This window comes from Salmo trutta, chromosome 20 (assembly GCF_901001165.1).
Source record: "Salmo trutta chromosome 20, fSalTru1.1, whole genome shotgun sequence".
In the NCBI taxonomy this organism is placed as follows: Eukaryota; Metazoa; Chordata; class Actinopteri; order Salmoniformes; family Salmonidae; genus Salmo; species Salmo trutta.
This window is the reverse complement of record NC_042976.1, coordinates 19921301-19937685: the sequence shown is the minus strand read 5'-3', so window position 1 is coordinate 19937685 and position 16385 is coordinate 19921301. Positions and strand designations below refer to the sequence as shown.

General features: G+C 46.9%; 1 protein-coding gene across 5 annotated transcripts in view; it reads left to right on the top strand.

The window, feature by feature from the left end:
- The window catches only part of LOC115155653 (coiled-coil domain-containing protein 141), a 66149-nt gene that overhangs the window by 25501 nt on the left and 24263 nt on the right, over positions 1–16385 (top strand). For 4 of the 5 annotated variants that reach the window (XM_029702499.1, XM_029702498.1, XM_029702496.1 and 1 more), the window contains exons 11-17: positions 8966–9157; positions 9914–10087; positions 10877–11056; positions 11992–12117; positions 12421–12609; positions 13236–13397; positions 13769–13918. In XM_029702499.1, the coding sequence (XP_029558359.1) occupies positions 8966–9157; positions 9914–10087; positions 10877–11056; positions 11992–12117; positions 12421–12609; positions 13236–13397; positions 13769–13918 (1173 nt within the window). Of the gene's footprint in view, positions 1–8965; positions 9158–9913; positions 10088–10876; positions 11057–11991; positions 12118–12420; positions 12610–13235; positions 13398–13457; positions 13484–13768; positions 13919–16385 lie in introns of all 5 variants that reach the window. The other variant, XM_029702497.1, reaches the window with a different exon arrangement.

The window sequence follows — 16385 nt, the reverse complement described above, 5'->3', positions numbered from 1 at the left end:
AAGTCCAGCAAGTGCCAGGACCATCTCCTAAAGTTGATTCAGCTGCGGGATCGGGGCACCACCAGTACAGAGCTTGCTCAGGAATGGCAACAGGCAGGTGTGAGTGCATCTGCACGCACAGTGAGGCGAAGACTTTTGGAGGATGGCCTGGTGTCAAGAAGGGCAGCAAAGAAGCCACTTCTCTCCAGGAAAAACATCAGGGACAGACTGATATTCTGCAAAAGGTACAGGAATTGGACTGCTGAGGACTGGGGTAAAGTAATTTTCTCTGATGAATCCCCTTTCCAATTGTTTGGGGCATCCGGAAAAAAGCTTGTCCGTAGAAGACAAGGTGAGCAGTACCATCAGTCCTGTGTCATGCCAACAGTAAAGCATCCTGAGACCATTCATGTGTGGGGTTGCTTCTCAGCCAAGGGAGTGGGCTCACTCACAATTTTGCCTAAGAACACAGCAATGAATAAAGACCGGTACCAACACATCCTCTGAGAGCAACTTCTCCCAACCATCCAGGAACAGTTTGGTGACGAACAATGCCTTTTCCAGCATGATGGAGCACCTTGTCATAAGGCAAAAGTTGGCTCGGGGAACAAAACATCAATATTTTGGGTCCACGGCCAGGAAACTCCCCAGACCTTAATACCATTGAGAACTTGTGGTCAATCCTCAAGAGGCGGGTGGACAAACAAAAACCCACAAATTCTGACAAACTCCAAGCATTGATTATGCAAGAATGGGCTGCCATCAGTGAGGATGTGGCCCAGAAGTTAATTGACAGCATGCCAGGGCGCATTGCAGAGGTCTTCAAAAAGAAGGGTCAACAGTGCAAATATTGACTTCGTGTAATTGTAATCGGGCCTGTGTGTAGCTGGTGTAGAGAGTCAGGCGCAGGACAGCAGATATGAGTAATCAACGTATTTACTCTAGTATTCACAAATACAACACAATATTCCGAGCCCACAATAACGGACCGTATACGAGACAAACAATCACTCACAAACAACCATGGGGGAACAGAGGGTTAAATAATGAACAAGTAATTGGGGGATTGAAACCAGGTGTGTAAAACATAGACAATGAAAAGTGGATCGGCGGTGGCTAGAAAGCCGGTGACGTCAACCGCCGAACGCCGCCTGAACAAGGAGAGGGACCGACTTCGGCGGAAGTCGTGAAAGTACCCCCCACCCCTTGATGCGTGGCTCCAGCAGCACACCGACACCGACCTCGGGGACGACCCGGAGGACGAGGCGCTTGGCGATCCGGGTGGAGACGGTGGAACTCCCGCAGCAACGAAGGGTCCAAGACGCCCTCCACCGGCACCCAGAATCTCTCCTCCGGACTGTACCCCTCCCACTCCACGAGTTACTGAAGGCCCCTCGCCCGACGCCTCAAGTCCAGGATGGCTTGAACAGCATACGCCGGGGGCCCCCTCGATGTCCAGAGGGGGGGCGGAGGAACTTCCCGCACCTCAGACTCCTGGAGGGGACCAGCCACCACCCGCCTGAGGAGAGACACATGGAACGAGGGATTAATACGGTAATCTGGGGGAAGCTGTAACCTGTGGCATACCTCATTCAGTCTCCTTAGGACTTTGAATTGCCCCACAAACCGCGGACCCAGTTTCCGGCGGGGCAGGTTTCGGGTCAAGAGCCAGACCCGGTCCCCCGGTGCAAACACCGGGGCCTCACTGCGGTGGCGGTTGGCGCTCGCATTCTGCCACCTCACGGCCTGTTGCAGGTGCACATGAGCGGCGTCCCAGGTCTCCTTCGAGCGCTTAAACCATTCGTCCACCGCAGGAGCTTCGATCTGGCTCTGATGCCAAGGTGCCAGAACCGGCTGATACCCCAGTTTGCACTGGAAGGGGGAGAGGTTAGTGGAGTGAGTTTTGGGCGATCTCTGCCCAGGGGATGAACGCTGCCCACTCCCCCGGCCGGTCCTGGCAATATGACCGCAGAAACCTACCCACATCCTGGTTTACTCTCTCCACCTGCCCGTTACTCTCGGGGTGAAAACCTGAGGTGAGGCTGACTGAGACCCTTACACGTTCCATGAACGCCCTCCATACCCTGGACGTGAACTGGGGACCCCGATCAGAGACTATGTCCTCAGGCACCCCGTAGTGCCGGAAGGCGTGAGTGAACAGGGCCTCCGCAGTCTGTAGGGCCGTAGGCTGACTGGGCAAAGGGAGGAGACGGCAGGACTTAGAAAACCGATCCACAACGACCAGGACCGTGGTGTTGCCCTGTGAGGGAGGAAGATCCGTCAGGAAGTCCACCGACAGGTGCGACCACGGCCGTTATGGAACGGGTAAGGGTTGTAACTTCCCTCTGGGCAGGTGCCTGGGAGCCTTGCACTGGGCGCACACCGAGCAGGAGGAAACATAAACCCTCACGTCCTTGGCCAACGTGGACCACCAGTACTTCCCACTAAGGTAACGCACCGTACGACCGATGCCAGGATGACCAGAGGAGGGTGACGTGTGGGCCCAATAGATCAAACGGTCGCGGACAGCAAACGCCCAGCTGGATACTTGGGGGGAGTGGGCTCTGTGTGTAACGCCCGCTCGATGTCCACGTCCAGCTCCCACACTACCGGTGCCACCAGGCAAGAGGCCAGAAGTATGGGAGTGTGATCCATGGACCGCTCCTCTGTGTCATTCATCCGGGACAGTGCGTCTGCCTTAGTGTTCTGGGAACCTGGTCTGTAGGACAGAGTGAAAACAAAACGGGTAAAGAACATGGCCCACCTTGCCTGGCGAGGGTTCAGTCTCCTTGCCGCCCGGATGTACTCCAGATTGCGGTGGTCAGTCCAGATGAGAAAAGGGTGTTTAGCCCCCTCAAGCCAATGTCTCCACGCCTTCAGACCCTAAAACACTTCTGTGAGCAGGCCTTTCTAATCGACCTGGCCCAGGTATCCTGGAAGGATATTGACCTCATCCCGTCAGTCGAGGATGCCTGGTCATTGTTTAAAAGTCATTTCCTCACCATCTTAAATAAGCATGCCCCTTTCAAAAAATGTAGAACTAAGAACAGATATAGCCCTTGGTTCACTCCAGACCTGACTGCCCTCGACCAGCACAAAAACATCCTGTGGCGGACTGCAATAAGATCGAATAGTCCCTGCGATATGCAACTGTTCAGGGAAGTCAGGAACCAATACACACAATCAGTCCGTAAAGCAAATGCTAGCTTTTTCAAACAGAAATTTGCATCCTGTAGCTCTAACTCCAAAAAGAGCACCTCCTCCCAGCTGCCCACTGCACTGAGGCTAGGCAACATGGTCACCACCGATAAATCCATGATAATCGAACATTTCAATGAGCATTTCTCTACGGCTGGCCATGCTTTCCTCCTGGCTACCTCAACCCCCGCCAACAGCTCCGCACCCCTCGCAGCTACTTGCCCGAGCCTCCCCAGCTTCTCCTTCACCCAAATCCAGATCGCAGATGTTCTGAAAGAGCTGCAAAACCTGGACACGTACAAATCAGCTGGGCTAGACAATCTGGACCCTCTCTTTCTAAAATTATCCACCGCCATTGTTGCAACCCCTATTACCCTAAAGATTGGAAAGCTGCCGCGGTCATTGCCCTCTTCAAAGGGGGTGACACTCTAGACCCAAACTGTTACAGACCTACATCCATCCTGCCCTGCCTTTTTAAAGTCTTTGAAAGCCAAGTTAATAAACAGATCACCGACCATTTTGAATCTCACCAATCCGGTTTCCGAGCTGGTCACGGGTGCACCTCAGCCACGCTCAAGGTACTAAATTATATCATAACCGCCATCGATAAAAGACAGTACTGTGCAGCCGTCTTCATCGACCTGGCCAAGGCTTTCAACTCTGTCAATCACCGTATTCTTATCAGCAGACTCAATAGCCTTGGTTTCTCAAATGACTGCCTCGCCTGGTTCACCAACTACTTCGCAGATAGAGTTCAGTGTGTAAAATCGGAGGGCCTGTTGTCCGGACCTCTGGCAGTCTCTATGGGGGTACCACAGGGTTCAATTCTCGGGCCGACTCTTTTCTCTGTATATATCAACGATGTCGCTCTCTCCACCTCTACGCAGACGACACCATTCTGTATACATCTGGCCCTTCTTTGGACACTGTTAACTAACCTCCAAGCAAGCTTCAATGCCATACAACACTCCTTCCGTGGCATCCAACTGCTCTTAAACGCTAGCAAAACCAAATGCATGCTTTTCAACCGTTCGCTGCCCGCGCCCGCCCGACTAGCATCACTACTGTGGATGGTTCTGACCTAGAATACGTGGACAACTACAAATACCTAGGTGTCTGGCTAGACTGTAAACTCTCATATCAAACATCTCCAATCCAAAATAAAATCTAGAATCGGCTTTCTATTTCGCAACAAAGCCTCCTTCACTCACGCCGCCAAACTTACCCTAGTAAAACTGACTATCCTACCGATCCTCGCCTTCGGCGATGTCATCTAGAAAATAGCTTCCAATACTCTACTCAGCAAATTAGATGCAGTCTATCACAGTGCCATCCGTGTTGTTACCAAAGCGCCTTATACCACCCACCACTGCGACCTGTATGCTCTAGTCGGCTGGCCCTCGCTACATATTCGTCGTCAGACCCACTGGCTCAAGGTCATCTACAAGTCTATGCTAGGTAAAGCTCCGCCTTATCTCAGCTCACTGGTCAAAGCCAACATCTCCTTTGGCCGCCTTTTCTTCCAGTTCTCTGCTGCCAGTGACTGGAACGAATTGCAAAAATCGCTGAAGCTGGAGACTTACATTTCCCTCACTAACTTTAAACATCAGCTATCTGAGCAGCTAACCGATCGCTGCAGCTGTACATAGTCCATCTGTAAATAGCCCACCCAATTTACCTACCTCATCCTCGTATTGTTTTTATTTACTTTGCTGCTCTTTTGCACACCAGTATCATTATTTACACACCATCATCTGCTCATCATCATCTGCTCATCTATCACTCCAGTGTTAATCTGCTAAATTCTAATTACTTTGCTACTATGGCCTATTTATTGCCATACCTCCTCATGCCATTTGCACACACTGTATATAGACTTTTTTTCTATTGTGTTGACTGTACGTTTGTTTATTCCATCTAACTCTGTGTTGTTGTTTTTGTCGCTCTGCTTTGCTTTATCTTGGCCAGGTCGCAGTTGTAAATGAGAACTTGTTCTCAACTAGCTTACCTGGTTAAATAAAGGTGAAAAATATATATATATATTTTTTTAATCATAGTTTCGCTCCGCCGGGCTGAGCTTCTTCGAAAAGACAGCACAGGGGCGGAGCTTTGGTGGCATGCCCGAGCGCTGAGAGAACACGGCTCCTATCCCAGCCTCGGACGCGTCCTCCTCCACTATGAACGCCAAAGAGGGATCCGGATGAGCCAGCACGGGACCCGAGGTAAACAGAGCCTTCAGGTGACCAAAAGCCCTGTCCGCCTCAGCCGACCACTGCAGCCGCACCGGTCCCCCCTTCAGCAGTGAGGTAATGGGAGCCGCTACCTGACCAAAACCCCTGATAAACCTCCGGTAGTAGTTGGCAAACCCTAGAAACCGATGCACTTCCTTTACCGTGGTGGGAGTCGGCCAATTACGCACGGCTGAAATGCGGTCACTCTCCATCTCCACCCCTGAAGTGGAAATGCGGTACCCTAGGAAGGAGACGGACTGTTGGAAGAACAGACATTTCTCAGGCTTGACGTACAGGTCATGCTCCAACAGTCTACCAAGCACCCTGCGCACCAGGGACACATGCTCGGCGCGTGTAGCGGAGTATATCAGAATGTCGTCGATATACACCACTACACCCTGCCCGTGCAGGTCCCGGAAAATCTCGTCAACAAAGGCCTGGAAGACTATTGGAGCATTCATCAACCCGTACGGCATGACGAGGTACTCATAGTGCCCTGAGGTGGTAATAAATGCCGTCTTCCACTCGTCCCCCTCACGGATACGCACCAGGTTGTAAGCGCTCCTGAGATCCAATTTTGTGAAGAAGCGCGCCCTGTGCATTGACTCGATCGCACTGGCGATGAGAGGCAGCGGGTAGCTGTACCTCACAGTGATCTGATTGATACCCCGATAGTCAATACACGGGCGCAGACCTCCATTGTTCTTCTTCACAAAAAAGAAACTCGAGGAGGCAGGTGAAGTGGATGGCCGAATGTATCCCTGCCCCAGGGATTCGGAGACATATGTTTCCATAGCCGCCGTCTCCTCCTGTGACAGAGGATACACGTGACTCCTGGGAAGTGCTGCGTCTACCAGGAGATTTATCGCACAATCCCCCTGTCGATCGGGTGGTAATTGAGTCGCATTCTTCTTACAGAAGGCGAGAGCCAAATCGGCATATTCTGATATGATGCGCACGGTGGAGACCTGGTCTGGACTTTCCACCGTAGTCGCACCGATGGAAACCCCTACACACCTCCCTGAGCACTTTCGTGACCACCCCTTGAGAGTCCTCTGTTGCCACGAAATAGTGGGGTCATGACAGGCCAACCAGGGTAGGCCCAGCACCACGGGTAACACAGGAGAATCAATAAGGAAGAGACTGATTCTCTCCTTGTGACCCTTCTGCGTAACCATATCTAGTGAAGCGGTGGTCTCCCTAATCAGCCCTGACCCTAATGGTCGCTTATCTAGGGCGTGCACAGGGAAGGGCATATCCACAGGAACAAGGGGGATCCCTAAACTATGGGCAAATGAACAGTCAATAAAATTCCCAGCTGCGCCTGAATCTACAAGCGCCTTGTGCTGGGCATGCGGGGAAAACTCAGGAAATGTAATAAACACATACATGTGAGCAACAGGGGGCTCTGGGTGAGCCTGGTGCCGACTCACCTGGGGTGACACGACAGTGCCCTGCCTGTTGCCTCGACTCCCTGAGGAACCCCCCCAGCACCGACCAGCAGTGTGCCCTCTGCGGCCACAGATGGTGCAGGGAATGGCCCCTCCTCCGGTCGCCCTAAGCGCAGCACCTCCCAACTCCATGAGCGTCGGAACGGAGGTGCTGGGGGATGGAACTGACAGGCCCCGATCCGGACGTCCGCGGGTAGCCAGCAGGTTGTCCAGCCGGATGGACAGGTCCACCAGCTGGTCCAACGTGAGGGTGGTGTCTCGGCAGGCCTCGACGTCCTCGCGCAGACTGCACCGGTAGTGATCAATCAGGGACCTGTCGTTCCATCCCACGCTGGCGGCCAGGGTCCGGAAGTCCAATTCGAAATCCTGCACACTCCTCGTCCCCGGCCTCAGGTGGAACAGATCTTCACCCGCCGCTGAACCCTCAGGTGGGTGGTCGAAAACTGCTCGAAAGCGGCGGGTGAACTCTGTGTAATGGTCCAACGCCGCGTGTCCTTCACTCCATACGGCGTTGGCCCACTCCTGCTGTAGTGGGGCTTGTGGAGGCGCTGGACGACCTCCTCCTCTCTCCCAACGATCCATCGTCTGCAGCACGCGATCCATGGTGGTGCCCAGACGTTGCAACATGGTCACGTGCTGCTGGACGCGCTCCTCTACCGCGGAGGGCGTCTGCTCCTGCTGACTTTTTTTTTGAAAGGTGAGTGATTCTGTAATCGGTCCTGTATGTAGCTGTCACGCTCTGACCTAGGAGAGCTGTGTTTTCTCTGTTTAGCTAGGCCAGGGTGTGATAGGTGGGTGGACAGTCTGTTTTGTTTTCTATGTTTTGGCCGGGTATGGTTTCCAATCAGAGGCAGGTGTCTATCGTTGTCTCTGATTGGAAGCCATACTTAGGCAGCCTGTTTTTCCTTTGTTTTTGGTGGGTAGTTATTTTCCGTTTAGTTGTAAAGTACCTGACGGAACTGTCTGCTGTAATTTTTTGGTTTAATTTTGTAAGTGTTCATTCTTCTTTCATTAAAACTACGAGATGAACATATTCCACGCTGCACCTTGGTCTACTCATTATGACGCCTGTGACAGTAGCTGGTGTAGAGAGTCAGGCGCAGGACAGCAGATATGAGTAATCAACGTATTGTATTCACAAATACAACACAATATTCCGAGCCCACAATAACGGACCGTATACGAGACAAACAATCACTCACAAACAACCATGGGGGAACAGAGGGTTAAATAATGAACAAGTAATTGGGGGATTGAAACCAGGTGTGTAAAACAAAGACAAAACAAATGGAAAATTAAAAGTGGATCGGTGGTGGCTAGAAAGCCGGTGACGTCGACCGCCGAACGCCGCCCGAACAAGGAGAGGGACAGACTTCGGCGGAAGTCGTGACAGAAATGCTTATAATTATACTTCAGTATTTCATGGTAACATCTGACAAAAATATCTAAAGACACTGAAGCAGCAAACTTTGCAAAAATTAATATTTGTGTCATTCTCAAAACTTTTGGCCACGACTGTACACCACTCCAGCCGACACTTGGCATTGTGCATGGTGATCTTAGACTTGTGTGCGGCTGCTCGGCCATGGAAACCCATTTCATGAAGCTCCCGATGAACAGTTATTGTGCTGACTTCCAGAGGCAGTTTGGAACTCGGTAGTGAGTGTTGTAACCAAGGACAGATGATTTTTTCCCCTCAGGGTGCTTCAGCACTCGGCGGTGCCGTTCTTTGACCTTGTGTGGCTTACCACTTCACGGGTGAGCCGTTTTTGCTCTTAGACATTTCCACTTCACAATAACAGCACTTACAGTTGACTGAGACAGCTCTAACAGGGCAGAAATTTGACGACCTGACTCATTGGAAAGGTGGCATCCTATGACGGTGCTACGTTGAAAGTCACTTAGCTCTTCATTGTGGCCATTCTACAGCCAATGTTTGTCTATGGAGATTCCATGGATGTGTGCTCGATTTTATACACCTGTCAGCAACAGGTGTGGCTGAAATAGCCAAATTCACAAATTTGAAGGGCTGTCCACATACTTTTGTGTATATATAGCGTATGTGTTACCATAGAGTTTTCTCAACCCTGGCCATTTGGTTTTCAGCAAACAGCCAGTGAGACAGAGGCCATGGCAGAGCTGATAAAGGAACTGAGAACACTGGGGTGTCCTGAAGCCACTGAGTTCTCCAACAAAGCATCACTGCTAGAGGATGAGCTGAAGACAGTCACCAGAAACATCACATCTCGCATCGAGAATATCCAACCATACGTGGGCTTCTTGCGAATTGCAGAGGAGGTTATTTTCTCTTATCATTTCATGAAACTTAGCAAGCTTATGGTTTTTAAATATCTGTATAGTTAGTTTGGTACAGTGGTGTCTGACTAAATATTGTTACATAGTTATGTACAGTGTACATTAAACTTTGTATGTATTTCATTCATATTATGTTGAAAGCACAGGTAATTTAACTGAAATGTGTCAATACCCAAAATGGAAATCAATCTGAAATGCAGTGTTGGGGAAGCTACTCTGAAAATATAATTTTACCAAGCTGCAAGCTACTTAACCCTAGAAGAAGTTAAGCTAGACTAAAGCTACGCTTAATAAGAAAAATATAGTTCAAACTACTTCATGAAAAACTATCATATGTAAATCTGAAATGTCATAGATGACACATTGCAAGAACAGATCACTTTGGGATCGTATGTTAACAAAATGTGTAATTTAGCCTATTAAACAAAAACAATGTTTCAAGTGAGAATCAGGCAGGTCGCATGCCGTAAAAGAAAGTAAACGATTGCTTACTTCACCCATATTTTAATTTCCTTTTGCAAGAAGAGTAGTGTTCAGTTCCAGTAGTTAGCTGCACAACTACATGGCAAAAAAAGTCATTAACTACTGAAAACACTACCTAGATTTGAATTTAGTTCAACTACCACCAAGCTACTGCAAAAAGTAGTTTAATTACTAGTTGAACTACTTGTAGTTCACTACTCCACAACATTGCTGAAATGTAATATTCTGAAATGTGTGACTCCAATGCTTGTTCAGGTGGAGGAACAGATGCAGAGTCTACATGAAAGCTATAACAGGAAGCAAGAGGAGGAGGAGAACGAGGAGAGTTTAGTCACATCTGAGATAGCTGACGCTAAGTGGCAGTCCATGTTGGAACGCTTCCTCACCATGCTGGACCTGGGAAACAACTACATCAACTACTCAAACATGGTGAGAGAAATTATTAAGCCTCAACCCCGCCATGCACTGTTATCCAGGTTAACGTTGCTAACGTTGAGCCTTCCTATAAGCCATTGCTTTTCTGCCTGCACATAATAATAATAATAATACATTTTATTTTATTTTAAGCGCTTTTCAAGACACCCCAAGTCACTTTACATACACAAGATAATCAGCAGGATAAAAAGCAACAATATCACACATTTAAATAAGTAAGTACAGTATATAAAAGTACACCAAATCTAAGGACAGACTAACCATGGACAGCACTAAACATAATGACAGACTAACCAGGGCAGTGAACTAAACAGGGTTTCAGCAGTGGAGTCAGTTAGAGAGGGTCTGAGTCGTGAGATGTTTTTGAGGTGGAAGAAGGTTGACTTGGTGATGTTTTGGATTTTGTGTCCAATTGACAGAGTGGGGGTCAAATGTAACACCCAGTTCCTGACTGTGGAGTTGGAGTGGATGGTGCAGACGTCGATTGTCCTGTTGAGTTGACCCAGTTTCTTGATGAGCATGATATCTGTTTTGTTGTCATTTAATTTTAAAAAGTTATTGCTTTTTAAAACTAAATGACGATAAAACAGTCATGCCTAAATTAGACAAACCTTACAACCATTGATTATTGCATTTCATTATAAGTATGGTTAGCATGGTTTATTATGTCTTGCTTTTGAAAAATAAATTCCACCAACATCCAGGAGCCCTTCGTAAGGGCTGTAGGATACAGATAAGATCCAGTACCTAATAACAATGGATTCTTTATGTTGACATCGTCAGGTGAGTGAGAACCTGAACCTGAATGTGAGGGCAGCCATCGGTGTGGTGGAGAAGATCATGGAGGAGATGAACAAGAAGAAGGTGGATCTGTCAGACCTCTGGACCTCCTGGCAGCTCCACGTAAGTCAGGTGAAGTCTGTCAAGAAACAGTGGAAGAAATACAAAGAACAACTGAAACAGGTACATAAAAATAAGTATGCAATGTATACTGAACAAAAATATAAACTCAAATTGTAAAGTGTTGGTCCCATTTTTCATGAGCTGAAATACAAGATCCCAGACATTTTCAATGTCTCCCAAATTTTGTGCACAATTTTGTTTACATCCCTGTTAGTGAGCATTTCTCCTTTTCCAAGATAATCCATCCACCTAACAAGTGTGACACAGGTGCACTTTGTGCTGGGGACAATAAAAGACCACTCTAAAATGTGCAGTTTTGTCACACAACACAATGCCACAGATGTCTCAAGTTTTGAGGGAGAGTGCAATTGCCATGCTGACTGCAGGAATGTCCACCAGAGCTGTTGCCAGAGAAGTGAATGTTAATTTCTCTACCATAAGCCGCCTCCAACGCCGTTTTAGAGAATTTGGCAGTATGTCCAACTGGTCTCACAGCAGTTGTGAGACTGGTCCAACTGGTCTCACAGACCACGTGTAACCACGCCAGCCCAGGACCTCCACACCCGGCTTCTTCCCCTGTGGGATCTTCTGAGACCATCCACCCGGACAGCTGATGAAACTGAGGAGTATTTCTGTCTGTAATAAAGCCCTTTTGTGGGGAAAAACTCATTCTGATTGGCTGGGCCTGGCTCCCCAGTGAGTGCCCTATGCCCTCCCAGGCCCACCCATGGAGGCGCCCCTGCCAGTCATGTGAAATCCATAGATTAGGGCTTAAAGAATTTATTTAAATTGACTGATTTCCTTATATGAACTGTAACTCAGTAAAATCAATGAAATTGTTGCATGCTGCATTTATATTTTTGTTCAATATATATCCATTACAAATTCCTGAATCACAACCAATGTATTCTCAATTGATCATAAATGCAATCTCATTTAGTGTCAAGAACCCCCGTGTTTTTTACATTTTAATTTTTTAAATTTTTTTTTAACAGACTGTTCATGACCTAAATAGTGTGGAGGAGGTTCTTGTCCCGACCTCTAAAGTAGATCTGGGAAGTGATCTTCAGACTGTGTCCAAGCTACTGGAGAACTTTAACCTAGCTAAGCCCCACTTCCTGGTAAGAACTATAGCCTATTGGTCTGTCATAAATAGTAGGTAGAAGAAATCATAACATTATTATGTCTAATATTTTTTACAGAAACCCAATGGTTTTATTTTTAATACTTTTACAATAGTACCAATAGTCTGTGTTAGTAGTTAGTTAGTATAAACTTTACCATATCTATACAGTATCTTTACAGTGGCTCTAAGTAGCATGACACTATGCCTACATTTGTGTTCTGGTCCATTATGTAATATCCTATAGGTAAATATGCATTATTATTTTACTATATCTCTATTTACTGTATGTCCTCTGTAGCAGTTGAATGCAGAGGTAGAATATATGGTGAAGACATCAGAACTGTTGGCACTGAAAGGAATTCCAATAAAAGAGAAGAGTGAGAAAGTCACAGAGATGCTTCACCTTCATCAGAGAGTGAAAGATAAAATCAAAGAGTACGAGTCTGTCCTCAACATGGCCGTGAAGTTCCACCAGATCTATGACGAGGTAACAACACATCGTCTAAGGGTGCGGTACCACCCTATTGGGTACCACCCTATTCCCTAAGGAATAGTGCACTACTTTTGACCAGGGCTAATAAGGTGCATTATATAGGGAATAGGGTGAAATTTGGGACGCACTCATAGTCTTACATACTGTATCAGGGAGTCTTTTCAGAGTCATTGTATCTGGGTCTGGCATGGAAAACTATATTTGCTGTGTGTTTGAGAGAACACAAGGGATCAGTTTAGGATAGCTCAAAGCTCCCTGCCTTTCACAGACATGTTCAGCTTGAAATGTCACATAAATACTGTAACTATCAGAGAGTTACTTACCTATCTAGCTTTTTTGTAGACACCGAAGAACACAGGATCAGTTAACAGATGCCCTGGAGATACCTCGTGGACCTTTTTATACAGAAATGTACCATAAAAGATTGATACTTTGCATGCTTTGCAGGTTTCCCAGAAAAGATACCGCAGAAGACACTAACAGAATATGACCGCATTACTTAGTCATTTTAAAATCAATTCTTGAACAGCTGGTGATATACAAACATCATTAAACACACATAGATTCTGATCAGAGCAACACATAAACAGCCTCCTAATTGGTTCATTGTTTGTCCCCAGTTGGATAAGCTGTTAATGTTGGAGCCTGTGACGGGGTTCAGCGAGACAAGCCAGGCTAAGATCCAGCTGGTCCAACATCAGGACAGACACAGCCACGTCAGACACCTGTACAAGCTGGCTATCTCTCTGGGAGGAGATATCAGCAACACTGTACAACAGTTGGTGAGAACACACACAGCCACGTCAGACACCTGTACAAGCTGGCTATCTCTCTGGGAGGAGATATCAGCAACACTGTACAACAGTTGGTGAGAACACACACAGCCACGTCAGACACCTGTACAAGTTGTACATCTCTCAGTAACACTGTCGGTGAGACTGCAAGGCAACACCTCATCATTCACTGCTGTTTGTCTTGACCCTGAGAGTGTTTATTTTTTATTCATTTTAAACTTTACTTTAATCGTTTTCTTTCCCAGGGACAATCCATACTAATGATATGTTAAATAATAAATATTAGTGTACTTTTGAAGATTGTTACATTTCCTGATCATTATCTAATGATACAAAAATTATCTTTCCTGCCGTCCCAGCATGACTCAGGTTTCTCTGTACAGCGGCTGCAGGAGCGTCTGGAGAGACTGGAGAGAAGCTGTGTTAACTGGAGTGCTGAGGCCAACAGGTGTGAAGAGAGCCTCACTAGCAACGTGTACTACTGTGTCTTCAAGGAGGAGATCACTGAGGTGAAACCCTCTCTCGCTCACACACACACACACACACACACACACACACACACACACACACACTGCTTCAAGGAGGAGTTCACTAATGTTGAACTGTTAAACAACCCTTTGGCTTTATCTCAATTAGTCTATTAGTGTAGGTCAAGGCTCTCCAACCCTGCTCCTGGAGAGGTACCCTCCTGTAGGTTTTAACTCTAACCCTGTTCCTGGAGAGCTACCCTCCTGTAGGTTTTAACTCTAACCCTGTTCCTGGAGAGCTACCCTCCTGTAGGTTTTAACTCCAACCCTGTTCCTGGAGAGCTACCCTCCTGTAGGTTTTAACTCTAACCCTGTTCCTGGAGAGGTACCCTCCTGTAGGTTTTAACTCTAACCCTGTTCCTGGAGAGCTACCCTCCTGTAGGTTTTAACTCCAACCCTGTTCCTGGAGAGCTATCCTCTTGTAGGTTTTTGCTCCAACCCGAGTTATAGCTGACCTGATTCAACCAGCTAATTATTAGTATCAGGTGTGCTAGTGTTGGAGTGAACCTACTGGCTCTCCAGGAACAGGGTTATGCACCCCAATATATCTAACCCAGTCCCCAGATCAAGATCTCAATTTATCTAACCCAGGCCCCAGATCAAGATCTCAATTTATCTAACCCAGGCCCCCCCCAGATCAAGATCTCAATTTATCTAACCCAGGCCCCCCCAGATCAAGATCTCAATTTATCTAACCCAGGCCCCCCCCAGATCAAGATCTCAATTTATCTAACCCAGGCCCCAGATCAAGATCTCAATTTATCTAACCCAGGCCCCAGGTCAAGAGCTCAATTTTTCTAACACAGAACTCAGATCAAGAGCTTAATGTATCTAACCCAGGCCCCAGATCAAGAGCTCAATTGATCTAACCCAGATCAAGAACTCAATTGATCTAACCCAGGCCCTAGATCAAGAGCTCAATTGATCTAACCTAGGCCCCAGATCAAGAGCTCAAGATTGGGGCTTTTAGGATTGTGATCCTTGTCTCTAGAGGGTCTATATTCCTCTCTCCTCCCTCTCTTTTTCCTTCCCCCTCCATCCATTTGTCTCACGTTACTCCAGTCAAGAGCAGATTCCTCTCATATCAGCTGTGGAAGGGAAACCCAAATGAGAGGCCTCAATACCAGGGCCTTAATCCCCTACTTATTAGGAATTTCCTTGGCCTAATAATGATTATATCTGCATGTCATATGTAAGCCTGTGGGTGGTACTAATCTAAAGTTTGCACACATCTTTATCAGTGAACATGTTTCCTGTTCCAAATCTATTCATGCTACTCTATTTTTACTCTAACACGCCCTTTATGGCACAGCCAAGATGTTTGTCCTCTACCTCCATCTAGTGGACGATGTCAGTATGTGAGTGTTTATACAACTTGAGATGCTCTGTCTTAATATACATTTTTTGGTCCATTTCTTATTAATTCACCACTATATCAGTTTTCATTGTTAATAACTGCAATCAGAATGTTATTTTCATTACGGTGTTTCTGTTACCTCACATGGCTTGTTTATACATACCCTAGAAAGGCCCTATCTACTGTATAACACACATTTTCCAACACTTGAGAAGTGAGGGCATAATTATTCTTTTCTGGTTAGGTTATTTCATCTGGCCAGCAGAGGGAGCCGCTGTTGCCTCCTGAGAGAAAGTAGAGCGCTCCTAAATATGTCATGAATATATCACCTTGCTTGGACCATTACTTGGAATACATGTGATACAGGTTGACATACTTCTCACTATACTAAGGACACCATACAGTTGTCTGAGCATACCTAGACATACCTAGACTTTTACCAGACACTGCTGCAGGGTGTACTCTTACAGTGCATTCGGAAAATGTTCAGACCCCTTGACTTTTTCAACATTTTATTACATTAAAACCTTATTCTAAAATGCATTAAATTGTTTTTTCCCCTCATTAATCTACACACAATACCCGATAATGACAAAGCAAAAACAGGTTTTTGTTTGCAAAAAAATATGAAATATCACATTTACATAAGTATTCAGACCCTTTACTCTGTACTTTGTTGAAGCACCTTCGGCAGCGATTACAGCCTTGAGTCTTCTTTGGTGTGACGCTACAAGCTTGGCACACCTGTATTTGGGCAGTTTCTCACATTCTTCTCTGCAGATCTTCATAAGCTCTGTCAGGTTTGATGGGGAGCATCACCACACAGCTATTTTCAGGTCTCTCCAGAGATGTTCGATCGGGTTCAAGTCCGGGCTCTTGCTGGGCCACTCAAGGACATTCAGACACTTGTCTGAAGCCACTCCTGCGTTGTCTTGGCTGTGTGCTTAATGTCGTTGTTCTGTTGGAAGGTGAACCTTCACCCCAGTCTGAGGTCCTGACTGCTCTGGAGCAGGTTTTCATCAAGGATCTCTCTGTACTTTGCTCCGTTCTTCTTTCCCTCGATCCTGACTAGTCTCCCTGTCCCTGCCGCTG